This window comes from Aethalodelphis obliquidens, unplaced genomic scaffold (assembly GCF_003676395.1).
Source record: "Aethalodelphis obliquidens isolate GAN/ISIS:26980383/991018 unplaced genomic scaffold, ASM367639v1 scaffold9, whole genome shotgun sequence".
Lineage (NCBI taxonomy): Eukaryota > Metazoa > Chordata > Mammalia > Artiodactyla > Delphinidae > Aethalodelphis > Aethalodelphis obliquidens.
In genome coordinates, this window is record NW_020837953.1 from 14,133,140 (window position 1) to 14,151,632 (window position 18,493).

The following is an 18,493-nucleotide window of genomic DNA, read 5'->3' on the forward strand; positions in this document are numbered from 1 at the left end:
AAAAGTATTTAAGGGCCTCCCTCATGGTGCAGTGGTTAAGAATCCGCCTACCAATGCAGGGGACACAGGTTCAAGCCCTGGTACAGGAAGATCCCACATGCCACGGAGCAACTATGCCCATGCGCCACAACTACTGAGCCTGCGCTCTAGAGCCTGCGAGCCACAACTACTGAGACTTCTTGCCACAACTACTGAGCCTGCATGCCTAGAGGCCGTGCTCCACAACAAGAGAAGCCACCGCAACGAGAAGCCCGTGCTCCTCAACGAAGAGTAGCCCCTACTCACCACAGCTAGAGGCAAGCCCGCATGCAGCAACGAGGACCCAATACAGCCAAAAATAAATTAAAAAAAAAAAAAAAGTATTTAAGTTCTCAGAGAAGGGTGGTATCATTGACAAAAACAGAGAGTGTCTTGTGGAAGTTTAAATATTTGTCAGACTTGTTCATTTTCTACATGTCTGTTAACCTATATTTTCTATTGCCATCTTTCTCTACTTCATTTTGAGTAATTTCTTTTGCTCTTCAGCTCTTCTAATTTTCTCTTTAGCTGTGCTTAGTTGCCATCTAATCTGTTCATTTAGGTTTTTTTTTTTTTCCTGGGGTAGTTTAGAACATATACCTTAATTTGATTTTTAAAAAATATTTGGTTGGGTTTATTTTTATTTTTGGGTGTGTTGGGTCTTCGTTTCTGTGTGAGGGCTTTCTCTCCTTGCGGCGAGCGGGGGCCACTCTTCATCGCGGTGCGTGGGCCTCTCACTGTCACGGCATCTCTTGTTGTGGAGCACAGGCTCCAGACGCGCAGGCTCAGTAGTTGTGGCTCACGGGCCCAGCTGCTCCGTGGCATGTGGGATCTTCCCAGACCAGGGCTTGAACCTGTGTCCCCTGCATTGGCAGGCAGATTCTCAACCACTGTGCCATCAGGGAAGCCCTCATTTAGGTTTTTAAATGTGGGAGTATGCTATATATGTGAAAGATTATTTATAATATATACACACAGTTTATAGAATAATAAATTTGTCTTGTCTTTTTTCATAGTATCTTGTTCCTTACTCATATTCTAGAGTCCTTTTTATATTTCTTTAAACATGTGAATTGTATTTATATTCTGTATTCAGTAATGCTAGTATCTGAAGTCCATAGATCATATGTAAACAAATGGATGTGACTATTTCAATCAAACTTTGTTTACAAAAACAGGAGGGCTCATAGGTTCTTGATCCTAAAATTCATAAAATTAAGAATTTTATGAATGCCTGGAGAACAACTATAACTTCAGTGTCTGCTTATTGCAATTCTGCTTTCCAGGTAGCCCTCCTTACCTGCTGCCTTTGACCCTAGGATTTCCCAACAGTGATCTTTCTGTACATTTTAAAAGATGTGTATTATATCTTAGGCAACATTTAATGGCAGGAAGGTTTTTTAGGCTGTCAGATCCACCACATTCGTAAAAGACATTTGTTATTTTTCAGAAATCCAAAGCTTGTGGTAACTGAAAAGACCATCCGACTTGCTTGTCGTCATGCTAAGCAGAATAAAGAAAACTTGCCATGCTTTTTACTTGGTTCTCTCACAGTAGATGAAGGTAATATACTTTGAAAAATTATTTTTATGAGTATAATAGATTTTATGTTTACTGTTTCAGTCAATTACTGTAATGTACTTTGGCTAATTTTCTTTACTGTATACCAACGTTATTAAGATGAGTAAAAGTTGACACTACTCATCATAGACTTTACAGTTTGGTCAGGTGGATAAATATATATGTAAGTCATTTTTTTTTAATGGAAGTTTAATGTACTCTTAGTATGAACAAAATACTTTCCTGTAATCTAGGCTTGCTTGGTTAATTTCACATTTCATAATTGGCGTGCTATATAATAACTGCTATTTTTGTTCTTCAGATGAAGAAAGTGTGACATTGACAATAGATCGTTTTGATCCTGGTCGAGAGGTACCTGAATGCTTAGAAAGAACCCCTACTGCTTCTCTTCCTGGGGACTTTGTGATCCCATGCACAATTCATACTCAAGGACTTTGTTCAAGAGAAATAATAGTGCACAATGCAGATGACTTCAATTCAGCTTTTAAGGTGAGATTTGTTGATATGTGATTATTTCTTATCCAACACAAGAATCAAACTATGTGTACTGTGTTATATTTTAATAAACCCATATTTAATAGGTATTCATTTAATTTCTGACTAAATGATGTTGACCTAAAATGCAATTAGATATGGTTTCTGAGGACAGAAATCCTAGGTAGGTAATATGGGTAGCATTCCAGAAGAGGAAGCAACATGACCAAGATAGCAAAGTGCAACATGTACTCAGGGTAACATTGAGGGTGGAGAGTTTTGCTGGATTTGTGGGCAATCAGACTTGAGTACTAGTTTGTTTAGATCATAGAGAGCCTTGTCTGCCAGGCTACGGAATTTGAACTTTATCTAATGGGCCATGTTTTTCATTGAAAATTTCTGAAAAGAGGAAATACTGTTAAATCAGGGATGGTTAATGTGATAGGGAGGGCTGACTGAAGTCAGAATAGTTAGGCCATTGCAGTAGTCAGGTGTGTATTAGAGGGGGGTGTATTAGCCTATAGCAGAGTGGTGGCAGTGAGACCAGAAAGGGCACAGTCTGCATGAGCAACTACAGAGGAAGAACTAACTTGACAATTTGGAGTAATAGAAAAGAATCGGAGAGGAATGGACCTTAGATTCTCTGAGACTGAGTCAAAGTTAATTTATGTCCGTTTTTACCCACGTAATAAATATTTATTGAAAGCGACATTCTCCAGTAAGAGTTTAAAATGCTGCTGGGACATATAGGTTGGAAATATATGATGGAGCTTGGTATATAAATCTTTTTTGCTTTAACATAATTATTCATATAACCTTTTGGTCACATGGAAGAAATAAGAGAATTGAAATGTTGCAAATCAGAAATTGTTTAATTTTATTAATATAAGATATATGAAACAAAACCTTCAGAGATAAGGACAAATTTCAAAGCTTTAAAATAATTGTATAATATTGATTCCTCAGGCTCTGCAGCATCATGTGTGTAGCAAAGATTCCTTGGATTGTGGTAAACTGCTTTCCCTAAGAGCTCATATCACTTCCAGGGAGAGTTTGGACACTGTGGATTTTGACTTGGATTGGGCAGCAGTAACTCTAGCAAATACCTTTAAATGCACACCTGTGAAGCCCATCCCCATTATTCCAACAGCTCTGGCAAGAAACTTGAGCAGTAATCTGAATATTTCTCAAGTTCAAGGTACCTATAAATATGGGTAAGTAAAAGACCTATTCATCCAAAATTTTAAATATTTGTCACATTAGTATATTTTCATGTTATTCACATAATGTGAAATAATTGTTTGGTCAGTTTACATGCCTGAGATCTGTGGCAGCTAGATAAACAACGAAGGAAGGTGAAAAAATTGTTAATTTTTGCTGAATATAGTTTTCTGATAATGAGCCTAATGGAGGCTGGAGAATTATTTATAATATGCAGGGGTTTTAAAATAATTAATTAATTTATTTATTTATTGGCTGTGTTGGGTCTTCATTGCTGTGCACGGGCTTTCTCTAGTTGCGGTGAGCGGGGGCTACTCTTCGTTGCGGTACGCGGGCTTCTCATTGTCGTGGCTTCTCGTTGCGGAGCACGGGCTCCAGGCACGCAGCCTTCAGTATTTGTGGCACGTGGGCTCAGTAGTTGTGGCTTGCAGGCTCTAGAGCTCAGGCTCAGTAGTGTGGTGCACGGGCTTAGTTGCTCCGCGGCATGTGGGATCTTCCTGGGCCAGAGCTCGAACCCGTGTCCCTTGCATTGGCGGGCAGATTCTCAACCACTGCACCACCAGGGAAGTCCTATAATATGCAGTTTTAATTGTGAATAATGAGCACTGCAGATAAAGGAGATTATTAAATTATAATGTATGATACTCTTGCTTACCAAATTGTCAACCACTTGAGGGTGGAGTTTCCTCACATAGCTGAAGCAGCATCCTCTCTAGCTTCCTATTAACACTCTTAGTTTCTTAGGAAATGTAAGCCAAATTGCTTGCTTTCTGATCCTCAGCAGGGCTGCTTCCCTGAATCCTCATCCACTTTCTTTATCCATTGTCTACTGAGCTAAATCAGACAATGTAAGCACCAACTGCTTTAAAGTCTAAGCAGTTCACTTCTGGCTTCCTTTCCCACTGACTCCACCCTAGTTCCTGTTAGGTCTCTAGAGCTCGAAATGTTTGGCAAAGTAAACTCAACTTCAAGTCTTGTCTACCAAATATGCCTCTTCAAAAGAGGATAAGAAAAAGGATTTTCTTTTCAGAGTGTCCCTGGAACAGCAAGAAAGTTCCCACATGCTGATCAGAGCACCTTTCTGGTTGGGGTGGCACAAAAGAAAAAGCGTTGCTATATTCCAAAATCATGGAATGGTCAAAGGTGATAGTGATTAAAAAGTGTTTGAATTAAATTGAACATTTAATTCTCTTGGAGTAATAAAATACTTCTCAATTGGTACATAGAAATTTGTGTTAAAATTAACCAAAAAATTAATTTATTTTCCTTAGTACCTGAGTCCATCTAGTGAAGCATGAATTTACCTTTCTTTGAATTATTCCTTTGTGACCCCTTGGCATGCCAGTAGTAACCCAGGATGTTCAGTATTCTACCTAATCACCTATTCCTCTTGCCCCTTTCTACCTAGAATTATTTAATTTATGACGTTTGCCTTTTTCTTTGACCACATTCACTTGTTTACCCTAATATTTATTAGGATCCATTGTGGAATAGTATTGTTTTATACACTGGCATTAAATATATAAAAAAACCGTACTTACTGTCCACTAAGTATATTATCATGTAAACACAATGTGGATAAACGTAATAGGGTTTTATATATAGTGCAGGGAAAGCAGGAAGGTGCGTCCAAATTGCCTGGGAAAATCATGGAAAGCCTAAGCTGGTTTATCAGGTTGTCAAGGCAGAAGAGCTCTCAAAGCAGGTGTAAGGGTCATTGTTGATACATAAATCTCGTGCCAACTCAGGCTTAATCATATTGTCACATGGCTTGATAAATTCATCATCTTTGTGTTTTAGGGTTATTATAGCAATAAAATGTATCCTCAGTGATACTATTAAGACTTTATATCACAAATGGCATTGTTTTTACTTTTGTGTTTTAAAGCCATAACAGTAAACTCTTGACAGTTGTACTGTACTTATCAAATTCTTAAAACTTATTGTCAGTAATAAGTATATTATATTAACAAAGTATAAATGTAGTATAATGTCCTTTTAGGGAAAAGTGAGCTTTGGGGTTCTATCATGATGGTTGCAAAATTCTTTGATAGCGGTTGGAGGAATATAGTACATGGAAGATTGAATATCCCTCACCTAATTCAGCCTCCTTCAGTGAGGAGTCACATCTGTTGCAATCTTGTCAAGTCACCTGCATGCTTGAATACTTCCAGCAACAGGAAATTCATTTCTCCCAGGGAAACCTATTTGGTTCTGCACTTGTTAGCCTTGATTTTAATACTTTTGATTTAAAAAAGTTGATACTTTTTAGAGCAAACTTTTTCAAAAGGTATGTAATCTTCAGTGACCATTTTAATACATAGAAATTTTAAGATATTAAATCTCTTCCATGTCATCCTCATAATTAGTAGAATATTTTTCTACACTTTGAACTGTTTTCTTTGTGTGCATGTGTATGTAAAAGAAATTATTCATTTGAATCCTCTCCTCTGCCTAAAATATACTTCTTCAGCACTCAGATTATCTCTTTTAGGTAAAAGTGCATATTTCCAATTGTTTTTACATGAATGTCTTCTGTTTAGATATCTTACCATGGATGAGACACGCAAATTGTTACTTTTGCTGGAAACTGATCCCAAGATTTATTCTCTCCCATTAGTGGGAATGTAAGTATTGCATTACTTATGAAAACCTTTTCAGCCATGTATGTATTCAAATGTATATTATAAGTATGTGAATCATTTGTACTATGAATATGTATTAATATTTGGATCACCTTATAAAACCATAAATGCTAATGATGCTTAAGCTTTCTTATTTTAACAGCTGAATCAGTTAAAATAAGATTTTTGTCCAATCTTAGGAAGAATTCCAGTATATAAAACAAAACTGAATTCTTCTGGTTGAAGTTGAAGCCTTAGAGCCCTGTTTCTTTAACCTTATTCACTACCCCTGTCCTTAAGGCATCTTGAAGAACTCAGGACTCAGGATAACACTGTTTAAAATTCACTGCCAGGCAATTTTGCAGAAATTCTCTTTAGTGTTTATGGAGATCTCTTTTCGAGTTGGTGGTTAATGACATTTAGATAGATTATTCAGTCAGAAATTTATACTAATTCAGTATTTAATGAGTGCTTACCCTATAAATAGTATTATGTTTCATACTGTGTTGGGATTTAAAGCTCCTCAAGGAATTAATAATTAAAGGTGAGGCGATAAAATATTCAAATATTCCCACATAGAAAGATAAATAATAAGTAAGTGTATGATTTACTATGAAATAAACAATTTAGACAGTGAGCACTATTACTGTTTGCAAGAGAGATGATAGGGGACATTTTCTTAGAGAAGGCAAACTTGAGCTGGACCTTTAAGTGTATAGATAATAGAAGAGAGGATTGACTGGGAAGGGAACCCATATGTGGGAATGGTACATGCAGACAAAAAATGAGAGTACAGAAATGTTCTGTGGACCATGAAATCTCCTTACAGTCTTTTTGCTCTGGTCCTGGTAGTGGCTGTGTGTTATTGCTGCTAAGTGAATATCTATTAAGAGTTTTCTGAGACTTCCCTGGCGGTCCAGTGAGTAAGACCCCGTGCTCCCAATGCAGGGGACGGGGTTCAATCCCTGGTCGGGAAGCTAGATTCTGCATGCATGCCACAACTAAGAGTTTGCATGCTGCAACTAAGAGCCAGTGCAGCCAAAATAAATAAATAAATACTTAAGAAAATAATAAAAAAAAATTTTTTTTAAAAGCGTTTTCCGTTTTTCAGCCTACCTGTATAATTATAGACTTAAATCCTCTCAATAACTCTATGGTTTTAGGCTGCTAACTTCTTTCTCCCCTAATTCAGCCTATTCTTTCTAGTGCAGGCTAATTGATTCTAATTGATTTCTGCTTTCACCTCTATTGTTAACCATTTTCTTTCCCACAGTTTTACCATCATTTCAGTGGAAGAGGACAGAAAGTAGTGCTCTGTCTCTGAATCTGTCTATGGTTATATGTATATCTATAGTCTCCCTCTTAATTATCAGCATGGTTTAATGTTCATAGATTTCTTATTTATGAGCCCTTTTATCTGTTCCTGATGAATGCCAAGAATTTCTGCCACATTACCTTGAGAAGAGCATAATCTAAAGGATGTTAAGTACTAATTTGTAAAATGACTATAGTTTTTAATTTCTATTTTTTGTTTTAGCTGGCTGTCTGGAATTATACATATCTATAGTCCTCAGGTGTGGGCTTGCTGCTTGCGATATATGTTCAGTTCTTCTATTCAAGAAAGGTAAGTGATATTTTTTTCTGTAGGGTTTTATTTTGATCTTCACCTCCATTCATGTTTTACTGGTGTTATTTAAAGTTCATGCAATGCCTTAACCTTTTATAATACTTAGAAACCAGAAGAACAGGCACACTAAGGAAGTCAAACATTATATTAAATGGGAATAAAACCAGACAAAAAAGGTGACATTGTGCTATACTTGGAAATGTGAAGGAATTCACTTGCCTAATGACAGTACTGTAACACAAAAGACATACTTTTTATGAGTGGAAAAAAACCCCTAGGGATCATCTACTCTAGCATCCTATTTTATAAAAAAGATTAATTTTCATGGAAGTGACTGAAAATGAGTTTGAATTTGTTTCAAGTGTTTTATTATTACCCTGTGCTGCTGATAGTACCTTAAGAAACACTTGGGATGAAGTTTAATGTTCTTGGAACTAAAGCACAAGCATTGGAACTAATAGGGAAACTTTATTTCTAACCTCAACTCCTCATTTAATTTTGTTATTTTGTACATGTTGCCATTATTTGCCTCTTACTTTCTTCATCTATTAAATGAAAATTCCAGAGTCTGTTTCTGTCTGCTTTGGTGGCTATAATACACTTTTTTAAAAAAACTTTAATGAAAAGGCAGTATAAGTACATGGCACTAAATCAGATATATATAAAGATACATAATAAAAATGTCTCTTCCACCGCATTTCCCCAGATCCTATCCCCAGAGACAATCACTGTTAAAGGAGTATCTTGTGCTTCCTTCTTGAAATACCAATGCATAGACAAATAACACCCTTCCCTGGTCTGTAAAAGTTAAATCACAAATGGGATCAAACCGTTCTACCTTTTCTCTGTTGCTTTTTTCTTTATATCATTATACCTTGGAAATCATTACTAAATCTTGGCACATACAGATTTAATACACATATTTTACAACTGAATAGTAAACAATATATACTATATTTTAAAAACTACTCCTTTTGCTTGCAGACAACTTTGTGTATACATCTTTGTGTGTATATACTAGTATATTTGTGGAATAAATTCCTAAAAGTGGTTTTTCTGGGTCAAATAGTATATCACTTTAAATTTTGTAGATATTGCCAATTTGTGCTTCAAAGACTATCAGTTTATAATCTTTCCAACAGTGTTTGAGAGTGCCTGTTTTCTCCATCCCCTCACTAACACTGTGGAACAAGTATTTGTTGAGCACCTACTATGTACCAAGCACTATTCATGATATTGGCAATAAACAGTAAACAAAATAAAGACCCTGCAGAGATAGGCAGTAAACAGAAAAAATAAGTAAAATAAATAGTATTTTACAAGGTGATGAGTGCTGTGGAGAAATAAGCAGGGGAGGTGGATGTTGTGTCTCTGGTAGTGGCAGGTAGGGTTGCAGTTTTAAATAGGGCAGTCAGGCAGACAAAGACTTGAGATGGGGGAGTAAGCCATGTGGCTGTCTGGGGCAGTATCACAGGGTGATGGGTACAAAGCTGTGGGGGAAAGATCACCTTGCATCTTCAAGGAACAGCAAGGATGTAGCGTGGCTGGAGAGGAGTGAGGGAAGGAAAAAACAACAAGACCTCAGAGAAGTAACTGGAAGGCCATTATTAGACTTTTTTTTTTTTTTTTTTTTTTTAATTTTTGGCTGCGTTGGGTCTTTATTGGGGCGTGGGCTTCCTCTAGTTGCGGGGAGCCGGGGCTACTCTTCATTGTGGTGCGCAGGCTTCTCATTGCAGTGGCTTCTCTTATTGCAGAGCACGGGCTCTAGGTGCGCAGGCTTCAGTAGTTGTGGCGTGTGAGCTCAGTAGTTGTGGCTCGCAGGCTGTAGAGTGCAGGCTTAGTAATTGTGGCGCACAGGCTTAGTTGCTCCATGGCATGTGGGATCTCCCTGGACCAGGAATCGAACCCTTGCGCCCTGCACTGGCAGGCGAATCCTTAACCCCTGCGCCACCAGGGATGCCCCCATTATTAGACTTTTGATCTTTGCAAATCTGACGTTTTATAATCTCATCTTCTGGGAACCTCCTAATCATGTCTCTTGCCATTATTCTGTTGGGTTGTGTATCTTTTTCACATTGCTTTGTAAGAGCTCTCTTTTTCTTTTTCACTCTCTGTATATATACATTTATATAATATGTAAAGTATATATTTCTTAAAATATATGTTATATGCTGCAAAGATTTTATATATGTGTATATAAATATGTTATAAAAATGTGCGTGTGTACATACATATATGTATTTGTATTGGTATAGATATGTGGCAAAAATTTATTTCCCCCAGATTGTCATTTCATTTCACTTTGGTTAATATTTTTTCCCAGACTTTTTTTTTCTTTTAATTATATGTTCAATACATTCTAAGCCAATATCCCATTGTGTTTGTGTGAATACATGTGTATTAATTAATTTATTTATTTTTGCTGTGTTGGGTCTTCATTTCTGTGCGAGTGCTTTCTCTAGTTGTGGCAAGCGGCAGCCACTCTTCATCGTGGTGCGCGGGCCTCTCACTATTGCGGCCTCTCCCATTGCGGAGCACAGGCTCCAGACGTGCAGGTTCAGTAGTTGTGGCTCACGGGCCCAGTCGCTCCGCGGCATGTGGGACCTTCCCAGACCAGGGCTCGAACCCGTGTCCCCTGCATTAGCAGGCAGACTCTCAACTGCTGCGCCACCAGGGAAGCCCCCAGACTTTTTTTAAAGTCCGATTTATCCATCTTTTTTTTTCTATTTTGCTTAGAAAGGATTTTTATTGAAATGAAAATCTCTTGTTTTTTCTCCAGAAGCTACAGTTCTACTTTTTACATTTTATTTTAATTATATAATATAGTTAGTTTTATTTGCAATAAAAGAGAAATTAAATATTCATTTTAACGTATTAGTAATATTAAGTTTTATTATCAGTGACGGGTCTTGCTTTAATTATTTATTGATAGTAAATGCTTGGTGAAGTTAGTTTTGAAGCTCTCTCTGTCAAAATGAAGCGTTAGGGAATTTCTTTGATACCTGGACTCTTTAATTACTGCCAGCCTTTAACCAGGGCGGTATCAGCACTGCTTGGCATAGCTTAGGTTAGTACTTTACAGCATTCTGATCAGTGGTCTTGTCTGACCCTAGAGAGAGGAATTGAGCAGAATAGGCATTCTGCCTCCTAAACCCTCACTGCTTTGTTTTGTTAATAGTGTAATATATCCCCAAATTATCTTTCATTCAACATTTTACAAAGTAGAGACAACTACTAAAAGGTTTTTTTTTTTTTTTGGGTTCACGGGCCTCTCACTGTTGTGGCCTCTCCCGTTGCGGAGCACAGGCTCCAGACACGCAGACTCAGCGGCCATGGCTCACGGGCCTAGCCGCTCCGCGGCATGTGGGATCTTTCCAGACCGGGGCACGAACCCGTGTCCCCTGCATCGGCGGGCGGACTCTCAACCACTGCGCCACCAGGGAAGCCCTAAAAGCATTTTTAAATAGTGGGTTTTGGTGTGTATTTTAAGGACTCTTGATTACTTTACAGATATTTGTTGAGTCATGTAGTGAATAATAAAATGAATGTTCATTTTATCAGTGTTTATAGTAGTGAACTATTGTGAATAATTTAAATATCCACTTTTAGAAGTCTGGGTGAATCAATAATAGCACATCTATAAATTGTAATACTGGATAGTCACTAAAAAAGAATAGGGAGGTCTAAGGTATAATATAGAACAGTGACATGGAAAGAAATCCAAGATTGTCAAATAATAAATAGAAAATGCAATTAAGGAAACAATCCCATTTACCATTGCAACAAAAAGAATAAAATACCTAGGAATAAACCTACCTAAAGCGGTAAAAAACCTGTACTCAGAAAACTGTAAGATGCTGATGAAAGAAATCAAAGTTGAAACAGATGGAGAGATGTATACCATGTTCTTGGACTGGAAGAATCAATATTGTGAAGATGGCTATACTACCCACAGCAATCTACAGATTCAGTACAATCCCTATCAAATTACCAATGGCATTTTTCACAGAATTAGAACAAAAAATTGTACAATTGGTATGGAAACAAAAGACCCCAAATAGCCAAGGCAATCTTGAGAAAGAAAAACAGCTGGAGAAATCAGGCTCCCTGACTTCAGACTATACATCAAAGCTACAGTAATCAAGACAGAATGGTACTGGCACAAAAACAGAAATATAGATCAATGGAACAGGATAGAAAGCCCAGAGATAAACCCATGCACCTGTGGTCACCTAATCTGTGGCAAAGAAGACAAGAATATATAATGGAGAAAAGACAGTCTTTTCAGTAAGTTGTGCTGGGAAAACTGGACAGCTACATGTAAAGGAATGAAATTAGAACACTTCCTAACACCATATACAAAAACAAACTCAAAATGGATTAAAGACCTAAGTGTAAGGACGGACACTATTAAACTGTTAGAGGAAAAAACATAAGCAGAACACTCCTTGACATAAATCACAGCAAGATCTTTTTTGACCTACCTGCTAGAGTGATAAAAATAAAAACAAAAATAAATGGGACCTAATGAAACTTTAAAGCTTTTGCACAGCAAAGGAAACCATAAACAATACGAAAAGACAACCCTCAGAATGGGAGAAAATATTTGCAAATGAAGCAACTGACAAGGGATTAATCTCCAAAATATACAAACAGCTCATGCAGCTCAATAACAAAAAAAACCCAAACAATCAGAAAATGGGCAGAAGACCTAAATAGACATCTCTCCAAAGAAGACACACAGATGGCCAAGAGGCACATGAAAAGATGCTCAACATCACTAATTATTAGAGAAATGCAAATCACAACTACCATGAGGTATCACCTCACACCAGTCAGAATGGCCATCATCAAAAAATCTACAACAATAAATGCTGGAGACGGTGTGGAGAAAAGGGAACCCTCCTACACTATTGGTGGGAATGTAAATTGGTTGAGCCACTATGGAGAACAGTATGGAGGTTCCTTAAAAAACTAAAAATAGAACTACCATATGACCCAGCAATCCCATTCCTGGGCATATACCTGAAGAAAGTCATAATTCAAAAAGATACATACACCCCAGTGTTCATTGCAGCAGTATTTACAATAGCCAGGACGTGGAAGCAACCTAAATATCCATCGACAGATGAATGGATAAAGAAGATGTGGTATATATATACAATGGACTATTACTCAGCCATAAAAAGGAACGAAATAGTGCCATTTGCAGAGACGTGGATGGACCTGGAAACTGTCATACAGAGTGAAGTAAGTCAGAAAGAGAAAAACAAATATTGTATAATATCGCTTATATGTGGAATCTAGAAAAATGGTACAGATGAACTTTTTTGCAAAGCAGAAATAGAGACACAGTTGTAGAGAACAAACTTACAGATACCGAGGGGGGAAGGAGAGGATGGGATGAATTGGGAGATTGGAATCAACATGTATACACTACTATGTATAAAATAGATAACTAATGAGAACCTACTGTAGAGCACAGGGAATTCTACTCAGTGCTTTGTGGTGACCTAAATGGGTAGGAAATCTAAAAAAGGGATATATGTATACGTATATCTGATTCACTCTGCTGTACAGCAGAAACTAACACAACATTGTAAAGCAACTATACTCCAATAAAAAATAATTTAAAAAAAAACTATATCACAGACCTATTGAATATGTGGTTTAGAAATACACTAGTAATCATGTTGTGTGCTTTTAATTAAATGTTATTTCTCTTTTCCCTCAAAAAAAAAGGAACAAATGCAAATAGTGTGTATAGTATCTTGTTTTTGTTAAATTGTATAAAATGTTTGCGTATGCCTAGGGGAAAATTCTGGAAGTAAATACTGTAAACTGGAGAGTGGAATGGGATGTTTTCATTTTCTATTTTATACATTCCTGTTTTTGTTTAAAGTATTTACAAGGAATATGTATTCTGTAATAAATGTATTTTAAAAATTAAAAATTAGTAACATTAAAAAGTAAGCATAGGGAATTCCCTGGTGGTCCAGTGGTTAGGCTCCACGCTTCCATTAAAGGGAGCATGGGTTCGATCCCTGGTCAGGGAAAAGTAAGCATAAATTTGCCCCTCAGTTTTCTTCCAAAAATTGGACTGTTTAGTTAGTCTATTAACTAGATTGAGGGACTCACATAGAATTCTTTGAGTGTATTCTTGTTATTCTCAGTAAATTTTAATTAAATGGCATTTTTTTATCCAGGGTTTTTTCAGAATCTGGAAATTTCATTATAGTTCTCTATTCTGTGACACATAAGGATCCTGAGTTTTATGAATGCCTCCCTTGTGATGGCAGGTTACCTGACCTTCGATTCCAGCTACTAACTAGTAAGGAAACATTACATCTTTTCAAAGTAAGTGATTTGATTTCCTAGCACACTTATGACTATTCAGGGTTGTACTCAAATTATTAGGCTTTATTTATAATCAGTCTTACTAAATATTAACTTTATTCATTTATGGTTAATTTTGTTTTGTAAATTTTAGGCCATATCTCCAGAACCAAATTCTAATGCAGGATCAAACGTTATCTACAGAGTAACTTTCCCATGTTTTCCTAAAACCTTTGAAGACTATATCAAGAATTTAATGTATATGTTGTATCATTTTATGATACTGAGAGTTAATTTGTGATCTTAGTGTTTTCTTTGTCCTGATTGTTAATTTTTAAATGTATGGGTATAACAAATGGTTTCTCATACTTAAAAGTCAGTGTCTATAATATATAACCCTAGGAGTCAGAATAGATTAATATGACTGGCAAAAATATTCGTTTGGGTTTTTCTGTAAGATCTTATGGAAAAACCTGAAAGAACTTTTTGGCCAACCCAATACATTTAGGTGATGGTCGCAGAAAAAGTAGATCTTTGAAACCGTAAATGTCATTATGTAAAAATATTCTAAGGCCAAAAATGAACAATAATTCTGCTTTTTTTTTTTACAAAAATATTGACTATCCCGGGCTTCCCTGTTGGCTCATTGGTTAAGAATCTACTTGCCAATGCAGGGGACATGGGTTCAAGCCCTGGTCCCAGAAGATCGCACATGCTGTGGAGCAACTAAGCCCGTGTGCCACAACTACTGAGCCTGTGCTCTAGACACCGTGAGCCACAACTACTGAGCCCACGTGACGCGGCTACTGAAGCCCACGTGCCTAGAGCCCATGCTCCACAACAAGAGAAGCCACCGCAATGAGAAGCCCATGCACTGCAACAAAGAGTAGCCCCCGCTCGCTGCAACTAGCGAAAGACCACGCACAGCAACGAAGACCCAACACAGCCAAAAATAAATAAAATTAAAAAAAATTTTACTAGCCCTAAATAACCATGTGTTACCACTCAGATCTTATTTTGTGCCTTTAATTTCATTTATAGGTTGTATTGATTCATGAATCAAGTTTTTGTATTTTAATTATAAACATAATCATCTTAAATGAGGTCTATTTCCATTTTAGAGACATATCTCACATATATATCACTCATTTTATTCTTCAGATTGTATGCTCAGTTTAAAGTTACTATTTTAACTGAATCCCTGGTTATTGAGTAAGTTACATAGTAAAGATAATTAGGTTTTTACTTTCATTTATGTAGTAGGGAGACGGATAGTTTTTTTAAAAGGTTGCATAAAAATAGAACCATATGATTCAGCAATTCCACTTCTGGGTATTTATCCAAAGGAAACAAGAACACTAATTCAAAAAGATATGTGTACCACCATGTTAATTGCAGCATTATTTACAATAGCCAAGATATTAAAGCAACCTAAGTGTCCATGGATGGGTGAATGGATAAAGAAAATGTAATTTATCTTATATTATATTACATTATATCATATTATATTAATATAATGAGAAAATATTCAGCTGTAAAAAAAGGAAGGAAATCCTGCCATTTGTGACAACATAGATGGACCTCCAGGGCATTGTGCTAAGTGAAATAAATAAAACAGAGAAAGGCAAATACCATATGTCACTTATATGTGCAGTATTTAAACAACAACAAAAAAACATTTCATTGAACTCACAGACACAGAGAACAGATTGGTGGTTTGCAAGAGGTTGGGGGGGGGGGTTTGAGGGTGGCCAAAATGGCCAAAGGTGGTCAAAAGGTACAAACTTCCAGTTATAAAGTAAATAAGTAATGGGGATATAATATACAGCATGGTGAGTATAGTTAATAATGCTATATTGTATTTTGAAAGTTCTTTTTTTTTAAAATTTATTTATTTACTTTTTGGATGCGTTGGGTATTCGTTGCTGTGCGTAGGCTCTCTAGTTGTGGCGAGCAGGGGCCACCCCTCGTTGCGGTGTGCAGGCCTCTCATTGTGGTGGCCTCTGCCGTTGCAGAGCTCAGGCTCCCAGTGCACGGGCTCCAGCAGTTGTGGCACAGGGGCCAAGAAGCTGTGGCTCGTGGGCTTCAGAGCACAGGCTCAGTAGCTGTGGCGCATGAGCCCAGTTGCTCTGCGGCATGTGGGATACCCCCGGGACCACGGGTCGAACCCGTGTCCCCTGCATTGGCAGATGGATTCCCAGCTACTGTGCCACCAGGGAAGTCCTTGAAAGTTCTTATAAGAAAATATTTATCATTCTGCATGGTGATGGATGGTTAACTAGATTTATTGTAGTGTGTGTTTCACAGTATATTCAAATATTGAATCATTATGTTGTTCACCTGAAAGTATTATGTCATATGTCAATTATATCTCAGTTGAAAGAATTATTTTTTTTAAAAGATTATAGTTTCAGAAATCAGAAGTCGCCTTCCCCCCAGTGTTTCAGAGCTACTTGTCATCTAAATAGAATTCTCTGGTGTTTATGTAAGTCACATCTCAAAGTATGACGTACTTTATTTCAGAATGTTGAACCTTCTGACAAAAACCCAGTCTATTTTGAACTGAGTGCTGAAGGCCAGAATGCAGAAAGAGAGTTTTTTAACAAAGTTTCCAAGAATCTTTCAATTAAGAGGTAAAAGATATTTTATTGTCATGTGTACTTTTTAAATTAATTTTATTAGTTTTTTGGTGAGTAATTAAAGTAACTCCCTAAATATTTCTGAGGAAACTATTTGTAAATCTTTTACCATAGGTATCCTTGCTTTAAATGCATTCCTTCATACTCAGAAGTTGGATGATCATTTTAATGAAGTGACAACTCTAATATGGTTCTCATTTGAGTTGATTTATTACATAGGGGAACAAAAGTATTTGTCGAGACATTATCTTGTTTAAGAAGAAGCATCCTGTTTTTGTTTAGTTTGCCTTCTCTTCTTCCCTTCCTTGTAGTATTAAACCTAGGCCTATCAGATAAACTACTATAAAAAATAACTCCTCTACCTAAAAAAGAAAACTTTTAAAGCAAATGCACTTGGAGAATATTAAATAATGGTTGTGAATTTTTGGGTCCATATATACCTTTTATGGTAAAGTAGATATTTCCTTTGTATTAGGGTTCTCCAGAGAAACAGAAGCGACAGGATATATATACATAGAGAGATTTGTGTTAAGGAATTGATTTGTGCAGTTGGGGAGGCTTGTCGGGGCCAAAATCTGCAGTGTAGGCTGGCAGCCTAAGAAAAGTTGCAGTTAGAGTCCAAAGGTGGTCAGCTGGCAGAATTCCCTCCTCTTGGGGAGGTCAGTCTTTGTTCTATTAAGGCATTCAGCTGATTGGATGAGACCCACCCACATTATGGAGGATTATATGCTTTACTCAGAGTCTACCGATTTAAATGTTAATCTCATCTTAAAAATACCTTCACAGAAACATCTAGAATAATGTATGACCAAAAATCTGGCTACTGTGGCCTAGCCAAGTTGACACATAAAATTAACCCTTCATATCCCTATTCTAGCTTTCTCATTTATTTTACTATGTGCCTGATAATGTGCTAAGAGCTGGGGATATAGTGGTATTAAAAACAGATGCAGACACGATCCCTTTCCTCATGGAATTTATAGTTCAGTAATAGAGTGTTGAATTCTCTGTATTATTTGAGAGGTTCATTAATTTAAGTTAATATTTGCCAAGTATTTAATAACCTCATTTAAAAGTTACTTTGGAATGCTGGTTTATTCTTTGATTCTGTAGCTCAGAAACTTGTTATTTTTAACTTGCACTTACAACTGATTTGTCCTTTTCTCAACTTTTTGATTATAACCTTAACCTATCTTTGGGCCTCTTTAATACTATCTGTTTAGTATCTTGTATGAGAAACAAGCAGGTATAAGGTTCATTATAGATTATTGCAATTATTGCGAAAATAGCTTCACCTTTTCTTTTTTTTTGGCCGTGCCGCCTGGCACGCAAGATCTTAATTCCCCGAACAGCGATCAGACCCGTGCCCCCTGCATTGGGAGCACTAAGTCTTAACCACTGGACCACCAGGGAAGTCCCTAGCTTGACCTTTTTTTTTTTTTGCGATACACAGGCCTCTCACTGTTGTGGCCTCTCCTGTTGCGGAGCACAGGCTCCGGACGCGCAGGCTCAGTGGCCATGGCTCACGGGCCCAGCCGCTCCGCGGCATGTGGGATCCTCCCGGACCAGGGCACGAACCCTTGTCCCCTGCATTGGCAGGCGGACTCTCAACCACTGCGCCAGCAGGGAAGCCCCTTGACCTTTTTTAAATAGCATTCATTCATCTGTCCTTAACACTTGATTCTGTAGGTGGAAGTTAACTATGATACAGTTTTAAAATAAGTGCCAGATATGCCAACTATTTATAGAGGCTACAACATAATAGTTGTGAGTTCAGGTTATGGTATAAGACATATATGTGTTCAAGTCTTGGTTGTAAACATCACTATCCCATCTGTAAAATGGGAATTATGACTATATCCATATTGGTTTCCTATTGCTGTTCTAACAAAGTACCACAAACTTAAGTGACTTCAAACAATACAAAGTTATTATCTTCTAGTTCTGGGGGTCAGGAGTCCAAAATGGATCTT

General features: G+C 37.2%; 1 protein-coding gene across 6 annotated transcripts in view; it reads left to right on the top strand.

The window, feature by feature from the left end:
- The window catches only part of STIL (STIL centriolar assembly protein), a 64,070-nt gene that overhangs the window by 16,629 nt on the left and 28,948 nt on the right, over positions 1-18,493 (top strand). For 5 of the 6 annotated variants that reach the window (XM_027108610.1, XM_027108614.1, XM_027108613.1 and 2 more), the window contains 7 exons: positions 1,469-1,581; positions 1,901-2,088; positions 3,040-3,287; positions 5,838-5,921; positions 7,456-7,542; positions 13,752-13,902; positions 16,405-16,514. In XM_027108610.1, the coding sequence (XP_026964411.1) occupies positions 1,469-1,581; positions 1,901-2,088; positions 3,040-3,287; positions 5,838-5,921; positions 7,456-7,542; positions 13,752-13,902; positions 16,405-16,514 (981 nt within the window). The remainder of the gene's footprint in view (positions 1-1,468; positions 1,582-1,900; positions 2,089-3,039; positions 3,288-5,837; positions 5,922-7,455; positions 7,543-13,751; positions 13,903-16,404; positions 16,515-18,493) is intronic. The other variant, XM_027108612.1, reaches the window with a different exon arrangement.